Source organism: Quercus robur, chromosome 4, assembly GCF_932294415.1.
Source record: "Quercus robur chromosome 4, dhQueRobu3.1, whole genome shotgun sequence".
In the NCBI taxonomy this organism is placed as follows: Eukaryota; Viridiplantae; Streptophyta; class Magnoliopsida; order Fagales; family Fagaceae; genus Quercus; species Quercus robur.
The window spans coordinates 49,381,319-49,398,736 of NC_065537.1; the positions used below are offsets into that span (position 1 = coordinate 49,381,319).

The following is a 17,418-nucleotide window of genomic DNA, read 5'->3' on the forward strand; positions in this document are numbered from 1 at the left end:
TTTTTGTCTTCTAGTGTAACTACTCCAACTGTTGGCTGGTTCTTCTAGTTAGTAAGAAACGAGCCCAACATTTGGTTACTTCTATTTTAACTCTTGGTGGGCTGGATTGCCTTAGCATTTCTTCGGCTTGATGCTTGAGCGTAGCCCTCTAACCCAATTAGTTTGAATGACCCCAATCGCTTTTTGGGTAAATTCTTTAATTCCTGTAGTCCATTTTGTGTAGACAAGGGTCCTCAGGCTTTGATGGAAAAAAAAAAAAATGCTATATTTAGACTTCAAGCTTGATCCGTGTAGTGAAGAACTTTGGGCTTTTGAACCCACTTCGTGAGGCAAGAGAGGGCTTGTAAACCCGTTTTGTATAGTATCAGCTTTTGAGGTCGTTTTGTGTATTGTTGAGTTGTGTTTAGGAATGTGAAGATTTTTGCACATTATAGTCCAATTCATGAAGCTCTAAATTTTTCCTTTGATTTTGAAAATATTGTATACATGACATTATTCCTTTATTTTTGCTTTATTTTGATTCTTTCGCTAATGTGGTATAATTTCCCCAATGAGGTGATACTGTGTGACGTAAGAAAAGAATGAGCATGAAAAAATATCTTAAGGATAATTAGTTCTAGAAGAACACAATTTATGCATCACAAACTAAAAGTTCATAAGTTATCTTTCCAAATAAAAGGAATTAAAAAAAAAAAAAAATCATTTCTGCCTGTATGCCAATTATTTAAGATACACTAATACATCATTCATCACAATGAAAAACTTAGGACCAAGAGTCCATATTCTAGTCAAAGATTCCAGATCCATAAGTTGAGTTGAACATGTCAATAAGAAGGCGAAATTGCGTTAATGTAAATAGGGCGATTGGAACACCAGCAAGGCAAATGACAGGAATGACCATCCATGATTTTCCATGTAGAATGATGAAAAGACAGGCACAGAAAGTTATCATAATGGTTGCTATAGAGAAGATAAGGGTAGAAAGACCTATAATCATCTTTCTGGGTAAGGATTCAAGAAAATCTTCTTCTGCATTACTTGATGTGAGGATGCCAAGAAACATCAATATTGAAGTTGAGGAAGAAAGGAGAGATAGTGCATCACGTATTATAAAGAGCGTAAACACCTTGCTATTTAAGAACAATGGCAAGCCTGTATTTGAATCATTACCACCAGGAATGGTAATTGCTGCTGCAAACATAATGGTAATAATTAGAGCACCAACCACTGTACAAGAAGTTGCTGTCTCTTTCATCCATTTTTCTCCCTTATCAACCAACTCTTTGTGGGTCTCCGTGAACAATTCTCGAGGTGTTAGTCCATCTTTGTTTGTAGATTCTAATAAAAAAGGATGGACAACACTCTCCACTTCCTACGTTCATTAAGCAAATTCTCATGAACAAATATGTAATGATTGAGATAAAATATTATATTAGAAACACCTTGTAACTTAGCGTTTTTTCCCTCTCATTATAAAGAAGTGAGATCAATGATTCAATATTCTCAGTGAAAGATTTGTAGTATTGAATATTCTCATTTCCAAAAATAAAAATAAAAATCTGTTATTGCTTGTGATATCTATAGGGAAAAACAATAAGATGCCATTCCATTAAGACTTAATTCAATTTAGATTAGTTTGTTACTAAAAAACAATTGAATTGTATTGCACACCCTTAGCATGATAGTCACTCCACAAGTATTAGTTCTTGTGAGTTAGGGGATAAGGGCCAAATTCCAAATCTATAAGAGAAAAAAATATTTTGTATCAAATAATACTACATCATCCGTATTAAAATCCAATAAATGAAAGACATGTATGCAAAAATTACTACCTACTAATATATGTCATTCATTTGTTAGTGGGATAATTATTTTTTACCGACATATCTCTCACTTAGTGGATTTTGATACCGCTGATATGGTTTCATTTAATATCAAATATTTTTTCCTATAGAAGGGAGCTTCACACATATATACAATTAGATTATATATACACTTAGATTAGGCTATAATAGATTTTTTTTTTTTTTTAAATTCAGATTAAAACAAAAAAAAATATTATCCCCTCCCAAGAAAAAAAGAACAAGTATATTGTGTATAGCTGAGAGATTAGATCAAAATAATGCAAACCGAGTGATTTTACCTTATACCATTGTAGATCTCTTTGCATCTGTAGAGCTGCACCTGGAACGGTACGTAGTCCAGAGGAAGAATCTAAAATCGCTGCCACATGTAATATGTTATTGTTCTTGATATCTACTGAAGGCAATATTGCGTTCTTTATATGACATCGGTATATGAGGCAAAATATTTTAAGCTGACGATGTTGAACAGCCCACATAAATGTGTTTCTTGATGTTTCCTCTGTTTTGCTCCACACAAGTTCATTTTTTGTGCTCAGTACAGCAATAACAAACTCAATTAACCCTTTCTGGATAGCTTTGAGTACAGCATCAAGAACACGAGCATCTGACAATTGTTGATCACTTAAACCCGGTAGCTCATAGCACACTCGGCTTAGAAGTTGAGCAGATTGGTAATGAAGCAACTTCAATTCATAAATTTGTTTGATCCCTATGTCAATGATTAAAACAGAGTTTTGTCAACTAGATGAAGAAAATAAATAAATAAATAACACATAAGAAAGAGCATAGAAAAAGTTGAACACAATCAATTACTAAGATTTGAAATTACTAATAATTGAGTAAACGTAGCATACCCAATCGTTTAATGAGTTTTGAAACAAGTCGACGAGCTGCAAAGTGGGGGGGAGGGGGGGGGGGGGGGGGAATCAGTTTATTTAAAAACAATTGAGAGCTGTACTTTATTTGCCCTGCCTAATTAATTCAGAAAACACATTAAACCTCAAAAAATTAAATAATTTGATTCTTCGTAAACCATCCATAGATTTAAGTAATTCACTTTTCCTCTAGTTTTTGATGCGGTAGCCTAAGCTTATTCTTAAATGTAATATCAATAGTTTCTACTTACAAGTGTAAAAATAGCCATGCAATTTAAGGTGATAGAGAATTGAGAAAACATTGGTTAAATTTTTTTTTCTTGGGATTTATTTTATTTTATTTTTTGTAATGTTAATTTGCCATTGTATGTCAAATTGTCAATAGTTAAGTATAACTCATAATAGACATTCCATTAAGGTACATATTACAGCATACCATACATGTTATGGTAAGAGAGTCTAGATAGAAACATACCTAATCCAATATTTCTTACTTGATCACTCTCTCCCTTTTTTGAGTTTCCGATGCTTATGGGAATTTCATTGGCAACATGATTTGATGGAATGCGTATACCTTGTAGTAGAATTGGCGAGTGAATTTTAAAAGGTTAGGTATATGTATAATGATAGTAAAAATTAAAGACTTTAGACTTTATGGTAACAAGGTATTTTACAACCTAACTAAACATGTTAGACATGTTAGAGGTTTGTCGGTGTGAATGAAGGATGTTCCTCCACACCTGAATTCAATTCTCTTTGTCGATTATGGCAACTTTCTTTGAATAATATCAGTAGTCTCCCCCCCCCCCCCCCCCCCCCCCCCCCCCAAAAAAAACTTTTAATATTGTTATATAAATATTTTAATGTCAAGAGTTTTGAAAACACTTTTTCTTCATTGCAATTATCAAATTATTAAAAAACAAAATCATAGAATCATAGTATTATGTTTTTTAATTAAACTGGGTATTAAAGCAATTCAAAATTACAAGTTTTGATTAAATTATCTTTGATATTCTCTAAGAAATTTCTATCTAAATATGATCTTTTCTACAATATTGTCTAATTTTTATTAATACTTGGTAATTAAAATTGTGGGGGGTAAAAGACCAGTAGGCTCATGTCGATGTCTATATTGGGCCAAAGGCCCAGCCCAAGGGAAAAATCCCTCCTTAGTCGCGGGGAGGAAAAGCCCTTCCTCGGCCACAGGGAGAGCCCTCCTCAGCATAGTGTAGTCGAGGATGGAGGAGGTAACCTGCCACTGGTAGTGACACTCCCTATCATCCCACGGAACGGGAAAAGTACTAAAGAAGAAAAGGACAACGAAAGTGTTTAAAGGAAAGGCTGCCATTATTGCATTCAGTACCTTGTGCCTGACACGGCCATACTTCTCTGTCCTTACAACCACTCCTAACAACTGGAGAGAAGGGCTGATGGGACAAGTACCTACCCTAAGGACCCCATCCAGGAGGAAGAAAACTACTATAAAAGGGGAGTAAAAAGAAACAAAGAGGGCGGGGTGAAGACCCCCCAACACACAAGAGGGACCAGAAAAGGCTCCCGGAACTGTACTGAGGACCAATTCTCCTAGATGAACTCAGTCCATCTCATCCTATCAAGGAAAACACCATGATAACTGTTGTCCATACACCAAAGCCTAGCTCTTTGGTTCACTCTCTACAAATTCATTGTACCAGGCTTGCTGGTCTAAAGTCCCACGCATCCTGGGCCGGACCAAAAAAATCGGACCTTACAAAAATATATATGAATATATAATTATTTTTTGTTAACTTTTAAAGTAATCAATTAGTCAAGATAATCTATTACATGCATCAATGGTGGAGCTGGGGAGGGGAAAAATTTATATTACATGTAGTACTCTAACATGTGTGTTTGCAAATGCGCATGTATATGTTGTACAAAAACATTTGTATATATATTTTGGCTGTTGTTTTAATGAAGAAAAGTCATGAAAGAAAATTGCATATTAATTATATTTTGATTATATATGAAGGTTTTTGTTTTTGTTTTTTTTTTGGGGGCATGTATAGGCCGTTTTTATTTTTTTCAAAGTCAAAATTTTAAACTTATGGGAATGTTCTTTTAATAGTCACATAAACTAATTAAATACAACTTATGTAAATTGATGTTATTAAGAAATTATTCTAAAATTGTAAGTTGATGTTATTAAAAAATTATTCTAAAATTTTATTTTCTATACACAAATTTTATCATTTTATGAAAGAGAATAAAGTATTACATAAAGAATTTAAGTTGTTATAAACTTTAGACACACAATAATAGGCTTTTTTTTTTTTTTTTTTTTTTTGTCCTCTGCAATAATGGGAACCCCACATACACAACTATATTTTTTGGGGACTGATAAGGAGAATAGGGAACTGAGAGGGGCTTAGGACTGATATTTCAATTGACTGATAATTCAAGTGGCTTTACGGCTTGGTTCATACAACTGATATAAAAGTTATTGAGAGAGAGAGAGCCTTACAAAAGCTAGAAAAAAAAAAAAAAAAAAAGAAAATGAATAGAAAATTCGGAATAATTCAGTGAACAGAAAAAGAGAGCAATACTACACAATAATGAGCAATTCTACACAGTAATTATCAGAAAATAATTTCCTAATACAATATAAGTCTTCAATAATTTCTAATACTAATACAATAAATTTTTTTTAAAAATCTTAATAATTGCTTTTTTTTTTCCTTTAATAATAGCTCTAGCCGTGTTATTTTCTAACTCTTCTTTTTCTCTACCTTCATTTGAATTTTGTAGTTTTTAATCCTTAAAAGACAATGATGAAAAGAAAAGGGGAGAAATTGCTTCCCCCTTGGCTCCACCAATAAATATAATATAATATAATTAAAGTGGAACCTAGTCAAAGGATTAAGATAATCTACTGCTCCAGTATAATTTTGTGTGAAGCATCTTAAATTTAATTTTAAATCCACCATAGTTTTTTAGTCAAATGTCACCCCATTTCAAAACTACTCTAAGTCAATTTTAAATAACGTCAAACCCAATTACAAATATTTCTCAATCATTTGAAATTAATACCATTTCTCTCATGCCTAAAACTTATCATTAACTCAAATACTAATGAAAAATTTATAAAATTCAAAAAGTTAGTTGTGTTTTCTTAATAGATTTTGTAATGATTTTATGTTTATAAATTATATAAAAATATAGTAAATATTAAGAAAATTCAATATATCACAATAATAAAAATTGAATTAAGAAGAAAAAAATTAGGTATATAAATAAGTCAAAACAAATTATCATATTTAAAATTAAAAAAAAAAAAAATTAATGGAGAAATTATGAATCAGTAACTTCCGTACATTATGAACTGGGATCCTTACATGACTTTTTCAAGATTTGGAAAAAATCAAAGAACAAATATTGGTAGAATTACTTTTTTGGTAGAAACCTTTCATACATGTCTTTTTTGTTTTGTTTTTTTTTTTTTTTTTTTCCCTTTAAAATTGTCAAATGTGCATGTACGTATGAAAGGGTTATTATAAGCTAGGAATTTAATTAGCTCAATATAAAATTAATCTAAAATACTCTAATTTTTGCCAGTCTCGAAATAGATTTCAAACTATTCTAATCTTTTGCTATGCGTCCTTCTGATTTAAAATACTTCAATCCCATGTATATTATTTCAAGTGTAACTAAAATTACTTCTAACCAATTTGAATATAGTTCAACACCATTTAAAACTATTTACTTCTAACCAATTTGAATCTAGTTCAAGACCATTTCAAACTACTTCAAACCCTTAAGAAACTAATACATATTCTTTTACAACTTATCATTAACACAAGTATAAGCTTCCAAGAAATTTTAACATATACTAAAAAACCTGTTATGTATTTTCAATAGAATTTAATAATATAACTGAATTTTATAAATTATTTGTAAAATATATTAATATTAAAATATTTCATTATGTCAGAACAAAAGAGTTAAATTACGAAGTACAAAGTAATAATGTAAAGAGGTCTACAAAATATAATATAATATATATCCACATCTTCTGAAATGGACTAATCAAGATTGAACAACTAAGAGGAAGAGATTTTCTATCAAAAAAAAAAAAAAAAGAGGAGGTAGAGATTTTGTTTGTCCCCTAATTGGAAGCAATCTATGTATATTCTCTCATAGCTTCAAAACCCAAACATATCTTTAATTTATGGAGAGAAAATCTGTTGTCTCGATCATTTATTTAATGGTGCTACAAAAGTTTGTGCAAAATAGCATAGTAATATAATCTAAAGCAATACAAAAAGAGAGTAATACTCACGGTGGTAGATCCATTGTTTCCAAAATATTAGCTGATTTCCACTAGGATATGCAAAAGACATGCAAGCTAATGCCAACACAGGGGATTCCCCCCTCATATCTAGAGAAGTTGCCAAGCTAGGGTAATGTTCGAGCAACTTCAAAGCCATATCTATTGGATCGCAAACAGAAGCAATTAGTTGAAAGAGAACAGTAGCAAGCGTTTCAAAGCATAGAAATGTCAACAATATATAGTGTGACGGCTATAATTTTTTTATTCTTTTTTGTCTATGATTTAAAAAAAAAAAAAAAAAAAAAAAAAAACACTATTTGGGAAATGAGCTAACTTTTAGCCTTTTGTTATACTGACATAAATCTTACCAAAAACTATATATTTTTTTTGTTAAACACTATATAAATAAGCTATAAAAAATAAGTAAAAGCCAAATACATTCATATAATCTCTCTTTAACAATTATAAAAAAAAAATAAAAAATCTCAACCAATATATAGTCCAATATTTAAGTTCTTACCAAAAGCTTTGGCATAAATGCATCGTGTAATAAATGTAGCACCATTGATGCCATTTTCTGGTTTTAAATCTTCCAGAGGAGTTTCAGAATAGAGATATCGAGCCAAATCTATAGCGTTATACACGGCAGCCAACACGACCGGAATGAGTTGGTGTGTCGAATTTCCAATACTCAGTAACCTCCGATTCTTTTGAGTTATGCATTTTGTGATCTGGATGTTTCCAACAATAGCACTACAACCAAGTATACGGTGAGACCATCGTTGTCTTTTATCTCCAAATTCTCTTCCGACATTTGCTTCACCAACTCTTCCACAATATTGGTATGTCCACCAAGGATTGCAATGTGTAGAGCTGCATTTCCAGAATATGAAATTTGTTTACTGACTGCCTCTGGATATAACCTAAGGAAATCCTTAGCAGCGTTCCAATCACCTTTGCGGATATTCTTTGCAAAGTCAACATACTGAAGAAGGTTGTTCTTGTTGTTCTGCATCACTGCGGAGTTTGTCTTCAAGTAATTATAGAAATCAAAAGGTTTAGACGGATCTATAATAGCAATTATAAGATTATTATTGTTTAAGATATTGGCTAAAATAATAATATTATTTTTGCATACATATATAGTGCAATCCGAAAATATAATACCATATGATCTTTTTTTCAATAATAAAAATTTTGCCCTTTTTTACTTGAATAGATAAATGTTGTATTACCATTCCCAGATCATTGGTTTGGGGTGATGTAAATCAAGAAATTTCAAGTTCAATTCATCATATTATCAGATCATAGGGCTCCAAAATATCTCACTAAAAAAATTAATTACAAAAAGAGATTATCCAAGTTTCCAACAATAAACTACCACTCATTTGAATATTAAAAAATATTTTAACGTTAGAAAACTTATAAAGATAATATGTAAATCACATTATATTTATTACTTTCAGTTTTTATACATGAATAATCAGTGGTCTAATTTTTCATAATTAGAATTTCACTTATATATAACTCATGAAATATTTTTTAGCAATTAAATAAACATCAAGAAAAACCTTTGTTGATTTTTATTAAACACATAAATGATAAGATTGAGACTATCAATTAAGCTATTTGGAACTTACAAACTATAACAATTTTAAAACCATATAGTAGTTTAATATATGCATTTGAAACTTTAAGTTCAACGGTGTCAAAAAAAAGAAACTTTAAGTTCAACTGAAAAAAATATATATTTAATTATAGATTTTATTATATAATTATTTAAAAATTTTATTAGTTATTTTTATGAAAAATCACAATTATTATATAAGAATTTGAGCTTTTATCCTTTTTTGTAAAGTAACATTTTTTCTTTGAATCTTTACAATTAAAACATTTTCTTAGTTGTTTTTCTTTTTCTTTCCTATAAGTTTTTTTTTTTTTTTTTTTGAACTTCTGAACCTTAAAATAATTATTTTTCTTTCTTTTTTTATTTTTAAAAATAATGTTTTATATTAAAAATGTTTGAGCATGTGCATTTTCCAGATAGATAAGAGAGATAACTACCTATTTTTGCCTAGTACGTTTCTGCCAAAGCATTCCAAGCAATTTTGGCTATAGTAATCTTCCCGATCAAAGGAATGCAATCAGCCTGAAAGATTCACAGATCAATTATAAAGCCATGGCATTCTTCAAGCTCCAACATTAAAAGCAAATTCATCATCTTCTGGAGGTTCGATCGGCGGTTGCTTCAACAATGTCCCATACATTAAGGGTCATCAAATAGGTTTTCATCCGAATGCTCCAAGCCTCATAAGTTTCTTGCTCAGGTACTGAAAGAGTAACAACAATTAAATACATCATTCTTACATACACAACTAGTTTGTGAAGATGCTACCAAACTTTGTGATACCAAGAGAGGAGATAAGAAGAAGTTAGAAATGGAGAAAACTCCAAGCCCAGGTGTGTTTTATTTCTTTTCTTCTTTCCTCCTAATAAATTTACAAACCTTTTATTCATGGTGAGATACTGAGATGTCACCATGACTATCGTCTTCATCCCAGCCCATGTGTACAAAACAGTAGTGAAAAATAGCAAATTACTTAAACAAATGATGAAATTAAGAATTTCAATTTCACCACATTGACATGCATGCAAACGAAAATTTTGATCTAAAAACAAAGTAATTACTTATGATTCTGTCTTCCAAAACTGCTGCCTGTAAGTCCCTCTGTGAGGTTCCTGTCTCTAAGAAATGATTACGTAGACACACTGCCTACCTATATATATAAGACCTAATTAACAAATTTGAGTTGACGAAGACTTGAGCCAAATTAGGCAAATTAAGAGTCAAGTGGCAGTTCATAATTTGTCGGCGATATAGACATCCAATAAAATAACTTCATTCCCATTCCTCATCGTGCGATCACTACTAAAAAACGCGTTCTATATCCACATTTTTTTAGATCGATCTAGATTTATCATTTAATTATTATTATTATCTATATATATATATAAAACCGAAGCTTTTGAAGCTCCCACAATTGTCCACGTCAGCATATTATTTAAAAAAAAAAAAACATAAAACGAAAAAAAAAAAAAAAAAAAAAAAAGCAAAGAAAAACCTTTTCTAAAACCCGATAAAAACCTATCTACTCTTCTTCCTCTCTCTTCACCCTTTCTCTGTACTTCCCTTCATAAAAATTTTGTCCTATCTGCCAAAGCACTCAAAGCAAGACTTCACATTTTTGGACCAGCAAAGTTCCAAACCAAGTCCAAAGGTTCACCGTAAGTCCAATACTTTTTATTTTTATTTTGCAATTTTCTTATGATTGTATTTGTTTGGTGAGAAATTGAGGGAAAAGAAAAGGGAAAAAAGGGTTTTGGATCCTGGGAAAGAATGAGAAATCTGAGGGCACTACCATTAAGATATGGTAAAAACCTAAATAGACGAAGGGTACGCCCCAGCCAATTCAGAAAACTGTATCAATCATCCTCTAGAGAAGGTGTAGAAGAAGAAGGAGGAGGAGGACGAGGAAGAGTCTCACCACCCTGTTACCTTGCGATTCAGAAAACCTGTTGAGCAGTCTTCCTTTCGTCTTTCCTTTTTCACTGATTTTTTTTTTTTTTTTTTTTTTTTTTTTTTTTTTTGCCATTGATTTCAGGATCAGGTACTAAGTTTTTGCCCTTCTGATTGATCTGTCATAGTTCCAAAAATCCCCCTACTGATTCTCTAAGCAAAAACCAATGGCTGTCTACGTGGGTATGTATTTTTCATTTGAATTGTGATTGTGGGAATTATTGTTGATTGAAGAGATTGGCAGTAAAGATTGGGTTTCTAGGGTCGTTTTTGAGAAAATTCAAATAAATTTTTTGGTGTGTTTTGTTTGATTTGTTTCATGTGTTAACAATTAATGCTTCGGGATGTCATTTAAACTTCAAACTGATTTTTTTTTTTTTTTTTTTTTTGGTTTATGAATATTGATATAGGGGAAATTTTTTTTTTGACAATGAATAAGGGAGAGCAAGGCAAAGGTGACGTAGTAAGAGTTAAGGCATTGTAACTTGCAAAGTCAGTTTGTGGATCATGGACTCATGGAATGGCTAATGTAACAGGTATAATCTGAAAACGTGGAATAATTTACGAAATTTAAAACAGTGAGAACTATAAGTGGAAGAAAATTACAGCATAATGAAATAAAATAATATCAAATGGAGACAAACTACTCATAAGAATTAGGAATATTAGAGGGCACAGATTAATGTTGTGCGAGATCGTGGCATATCGTTTGTGAAATATGACATTCATAAGTGCCATAGCTACTTCTATGTTGCATTGTAAAGTTATCATCATTAGTTTTGAGTTTGAACAATTTGTTTTTACTGTGTTTTAACTCAGTTTTATTTTCAGATTATATTCGTCTCATATATTTATTTATTTTTATTGTTTTGAGTCTGAAATTTTTTTTTAATTTAATTTTTTATTGTGGTCTCATACTGTTTTTCTCTTTGCTCAATCAAAATGCAAAATTTCAGTTTCAGGGTCATCAAAGTTGTTGGTCAACATATTGTACTCATGGGTCTATCCGTTGGGAGCTAGATTGCTTGAAGGGATGAAACGGTAAATGTTTTTCCTTGAATCAAGTTTTTGGGTTGCTTTGAATTAACTAATTTTTTAGGTCTTCTTTTGGTGTTGCATGACACATGTTTGATGAAATTCATTTTATACCGAAGTAAGAGATTATACTGAATTTAAAATGTGAATGTTTGATGTGAGATTTAATTTTGATGTATATTTGTGTTGTTAGATCTATTATGTGTTTAATTTTTGATTTTTTGGTTCTGTAATGGACTCTGTTTCAAGATTTGCTTCTGTTATTGTTGGCTCTTTTATGGTTTTATGGGCATATTCTCTCCCTGCATGGATCATCAAGATTCCAATCACGTTTGTAGAAGTTGTTGTATGGGTATTCATCACTTACTATGTCATTGGCTTTGATCCAAGTGCTGGAAGTTAAAAGATAGAATAAATAAATAAAATCATGCTACTTTTTTTGTCAACATACAAAGATATGTTTCACTTTTTCTTTTTTTCTTTTTCTATTTCAAATTATATATTTTCTCATGTTCATATTGCAGGTTTTTTAGGCAGCACCTTCTGCTTTTACTTTAACCAGATGGCTTCTGCATTATTTCGCTTTATTGGGGCAATTAGTGGGGGGACCTGATTCTTGCCAACACATTTGGATCATTTGCACTGGTCATACGGTTTGCTTTGGGTGGCTTTGTCCTGTCAAGAGGTATAATTTAATAAGTGGCTTTTCTTTTATAATTGTGCAAAATCTTTTCTATTACTTCTTATTTGATTGTGTCCTCCCACAGAGAACATAAAGAAATGGTGGATATGGGGTTACTGGATGTAAATTACACGTCTAGCCTACTATATTTGCTGCAGAATGCGATTTTGGGTGTTGGTCCGTTTCTTCAAGACAATGCATGGGGTTGTCTTGATCTAACTCATTGCAAAGGTCAAAACCTTAAGTTCATGAATTGCACTTCATAAGTCGCAAAAAACAAAATATATTTTTAACATTATCATAGAACTCACTCATTCATGGCTAATTATAATTTAAAATGCAATTTCTTTCATACTGATGATCCATTATCAACACATGACCACATACACATGGCTGTGGAACTTGACTGATTGATATTGATTGTGTCTTTCTAATTAATTTTTTGAAATACGTGTCGGTAAAAAAGTGTATGAAAATGTATGTAATGTTATTTAAAAACTGAGAATGAGTTGTTTAACAATTCTACCAAACGGGGCCTAAGGTTTTTGAGTTTTCAATTAATTTCATGACTATAAATTCCATTAAGCAAAAACATATGAAGCAAAGAAACAAAAACACCATAGCTCTTAATAAATTAGGATGCAATCTTTGTAACATTAATATAATTATGAGAAGATAATTTATTATTTGTGCACATAAACAAAAACCTCATGGCTCTCAATAAATTAAGATGCAATCTTTGTAACATCAAATGCGGAAAGGGTCTTCACTGCCCAATTAAGATCTCAAAAGTGGGTCTGGATTTTGGGTTTTGGTAGTGTTAACTTCTTTGCTTAATATGTTTTTGCTTAATGGAATTCAATAGTTTGACAAGTGAAAGTTTCTTCATATGCCACATGTCCTAATTGTTCCAGTTCTTCAAAGAGTTGACTTCCTTAAAAGTGAGTTTGTATTTTTGGTTTTGGTTTTGTGGTTTTTGTCATTTTTATTTAATACAAAATTTCTTATTTAGTGTTTTTATTATTGCATGGGTTTGAACATGAGAAATGAGATTATTGTAATTGCATATAATTTAAATATGTATCATAATATAATATATATATTTTGCAAAACTTTCCCGTGCATCGCACGGGTTAGCGACTAGTTATTATTATTATTATTATTTTTGTAAGTTTTAAACCCCTTAAACACAAACAGATTAACCTAATTATTTAGCCAAGTTATTAACTTAGGTAAATTATTCAGTTCTAGGTTAACACAACGATATGATAACTCAGGAAAATCAAACTGGTAAAAAACCTGGGGAGGATATAACCTAACTATCCTTAAGGTAAAACAAATCTACTATGAAAGAATTGAAGTTTTATAATAGCGACTTAGATCACTAACATCCTATTGCTACCCCGAGTAGAAAGCTTACTACCACGACCACGTGATGCTCCGAGTTCACGGACTACTTCTTTCTTGGATTCACAGCATCCACAAGTACTCACACTTGTGTTTTCTTTAGGCTCTTTATGCAGCAACTGAAACAATCACCAAGTTCTTGACATCAATCTTGATCTTAATAACCCTAAGTATGTATGAAGGCAAACACCTCTAGATCTCACAAGAGATTCATACACACAGCATAAACAACAACAATAAAACGTGGCTAGGATTTTTCTTTTTATACTTAAGGCAAAACATAAAACCCTACACGTCATATGGCTTGGGCTGAGTTGGAAATTCTGCAGAAAAACAATCTACATGAGTTTCGATTGATCAAGTCTAATTTTCGATCGATCGAGCCTTGCAGATTAACACATTAATGCAGTACACTCGATTCCAACTATACATAAACACACTTTGAGCAGCCTAAACCTAGGCTCTAAGTTTTAATCATGGTTTGTCAACATTACACATTGAAGTTCTAATACATTTAGATCCTAAATCCTTAGAACCTAATAAACTCCCCCTTTGACAATCCGTGACAAAACACATAATAAAACAAAAATGCTCAAAGTTACAAAAACAGCCCAACAAAAAACAATTCAACCTAACTATTATCTATCAGTTGCAAGTGTAGACAGCAGCACGATTGAATCAACCTGTATATTCTTGAAACACTTAACAAAAACATAAACGCATATGTGGAAAATACAAGTAAAACAAAATACACTCTTGATTTCACATATCATAAAATAAAAGATATATATCATGAATAACCTCATAAATATAAATCAATAATCAATGTAGCACAATGTGAAACAAGAAACAGAAATAAAAACATAATGTCTCCCCCTAACATATATAACTCATAAGAAAATAAATACATCATGAGCCAAAAAAATAAATACAAGATGAAGCACCTATATACAATCTAAAGCTCCAAAGCTCCAAAAAAAAAAAAAAAAATCTCCCCCTATCTCCATCCATATGTACTTCCCCTTTTTGTGACAAATTGCCAAAGGGCAATCAAGACTCATCATCAAAAGGAGGTGGCGGAGGTGACCATCTAAAGCTCACCAAATCTGCACGCAAAGCCTGAAGCTCTGTGAGCACGTCCACTGCTAACCATGAGCTGACTGAACGATCATGACAGTGTCCAATATACGACGAATGCTCGAATAATTTGAAGTAGAAGGTGGAGGATCAGTAGCAGCAGCAGATGGATCAACATACGGATCAGTAGTCGGATCACCTGAAGAAGGAGGAGGAGGTGCAACACTCGAAGAAGACTCAACTCTAGGGTGTTTAGAGCTAGCTCGCATCTGTGCAGCTCTCTGCCAAAGGAAGGTGGCACCTATAGGAGCTATCATGTGAATGGGCTCACAAGCAAGAAACTCATCTAAACCTAAATGCAATAAAATTCGATGAATAAAAACCGGGAAGAAAAGAGCATGAGCAGAAGAACTACTCTTATGAACTTGAACCAAGGATCAAATGAAAAGATGAGGAAAACTCATAGGAGCATCTGTGACAAGGGCATACAAAAATGCACATCTCTCGATAGGAATGGTGTGCAAGTGAGAGACGGGCCAGATAGAATGGTAAGAAATCCAAAAAAACAAGTAATGAATCTCGGTTAACTCATGAGAAGTGATCCGAGGATCAGTACCCCACTGAATGGAAGTACCAGTCAGATATGACATAATATCATCAAGTGGAGGTAACTCATCATAAGGGTACACAGGATGCTATACCTTAGGCACCCTAAGAGCAGAGGCCACTACCGAAGGAGTAATGACATACTCTTCACCCCGTATCCAACTCTTCACAAGCTGAGTATTGGAATCATTGGAGTGGACAAAGAGGTTCGAGTAGAACTCTCTAATCAAGGTAGCCGGAGGTGGATGATCTATATCCATCAAAGGCAACAAGCCCCTATGCTCAAAATTTCTCCTAATTTTCGGGTCAAGCTCATCTAAAACAACTTTTCTCTCAGCCCGCACAAATCGAAGAATGTTCAACTTCTCAAAGGTCTCTTGGGTTTTCTCATTGATAAACCTCTTAATATCAAAAGATGAAGTAGAAGAGGAGGTGGATGTCCTATGGGCTCTAGTCTTCCTAACCATGATGCTAAGGATTGGAAAGGATATATAGAAAAGAGCCAAAAGAAAAAAAAGAAAAAACCAAAGGCAGATTGCATCAGACATTATTAGAACACCAAATATATATATATATATATATATATAGAAAAGAGCAATCTAAATGATGCATGAACAGTATAACAACATGATGTATGCTCTATTGCATTGAGAATAGTTCAATTATACTTTAAAAACACAGAATTGGCTTGAACTTATAGTTTTAGAACAAAAACCCAAACTTTGAAAAACCCATTTTCAAAAATCCCAACAAATTGATCAATTTATCATTACATAAGTTAGATAACAGTATATTATGACATAATGAATCAATAACACAAGCCAATTTCACTAGATTAAGCGTAATTGAACAAAATCTCCAAATCGGGTTATTTCAAGCCCTAGAATTTCAAATTTTTCCCAAATCACAAAATTGATCAAATTAAACTATGAGGAACATGATTACATCATCCAATAACAAAAACTCATTGATCAATTGTGAAAGAAAACATCAAAAACCCCAAATTTCTATAGGTTCAAAATTTTCCCTTAAATGCATGAAAAATGAGATTAAATCAAAAAAGAAAGGGCAAAATAGTCTTACTGGTGCTAGACGACAAAAACCTTTGAGAAAGATTGAGGGAAAATGATAAAAAATTTGTCTTTGAATCTGGATCATTCGAAGAGAGAGAGAATAGCTTTTTGAAACTTTTGAAATAGTGAAGAATACGTGAAAATCTCATGTTTTAAAAAACTCTCTAAACGATTTTCGATTGATCGAAAAATAGATTTGATCAATCAAAAATTACATTCGATCAATCCAACAGCAATCGAGCATCGATCGAGCTAGGCAGATTCAAACCAAATTTTTAATTGCAATTTTGATCGGTCGAGAAACAGGTTTGATCGATCGAAAATCTGGAAAAATCAAAATTTTGAAAAACAAAGTATTTTAATGCAGAAACTCCTTAAAGCACAATATTTAATGAATAAAATGCATAAGTATGAGATGAGAAGTTTTTCAAAAACCCTTGAAATTAACCTAGATCTTCAAAAAATAAGATTTTCAATCAATTTGTCCTCAATTCTCAAACTTTAAACACATTTTGCATTAAAATAAATGAACTTTTAATCTTGGATGACCACAACAAGATTACACATAATATCATGTACTAAGTTTAGCAAAGAGTAACTTGTGTAGTATGTGCAACTAGTAAAAGCTTGAGATACATGTGAGGTGATATGTGAATAGTAATCAATCACAATTTCTACAAAATTCATCACATAAATTTGAAAGTGACTATCACCTAAAGAGTTACATCATATAACTCTCACATCTCCTATAATAAAAGCTTGCAATCATGTAAGTTTCTTGATTTGCTTCATAATGTATACACCAATTTGATTTGATTTGAAACTTATTGATATAGTCAAGATAATATACACACCAATTTTATTTGATTGTGAAGTAATTATAGCCCAATAATGTATACACCAATTTTAGCA

At 31.8% G+C, this 17,418-nt stretch overlaps 1 protein-coding gene and 1 long non-coding RNA gene across 2 annotated transcripts; one reads left to right on the forward strand and one right to left on the reverse strand.

Moving 5' to 3' along the window:
• Positions 1-784: 784 nt before the first annotated feature.
• On the reverse strand, positions 785-8,064 carry LOC126722095 (uncharacterized). The gene is made up of 4 exons (XM_050425246.1): positions 7,827-8,064; positions 7,059-7,208; positions 2,144-2,574; positions 785-1,372 (listed from the first exon to the last, which is right to left on the reverse strand). The coding sequence occupies exons 1-4, from the start codon at positions 8,062-8,064 to the stop codon at positions 785-787; spliced, it is 1,407 nt and encodes a 468-aa protein (XP_050281203.1).
• Positions 8,065-10,798: 2,734 nt separating this feature from the next.
• Positions 10,799-12,776, forward strand: LOC126724475 (uncharacterized). The gene is made up of 4 exons (XR_007654999.1): positions 10,799-11,162; positions 11,583-11,667; positions 12,186-12,346; positions 12,429-12,776. It is a non-coding gene; the product is annotated as an uncharacterized LOC126724475 (long non-coding RNA).
• Positions 12,777-17,418: the final 4,642 nt, after the last annotated feature.

Bases quoted from the DNA above. Each gene is read 5' to 3' on its own strand.
- LOC126722095 (XM_050425246.1), bottom strand. From the start codon at position 8,064: ATGCAGAACAACAAGAACAACCTTCTTCAGTATGTTGACTTTGCAAAG. The intron at 7,209-7,826 runs GTCTCACCGTAT...GCGATCCAATAG, and splicing joins GGAGATAAAAGACAACGATG to ATATGGCTTTGAAGTTGCTC. The intron at 2,575-7,058 runs GTGAGTATTACT...TCATTGACATAG, and splicing joins GAAACAATGGATCTACCACC to GGATCAAACAAATTTATGAA.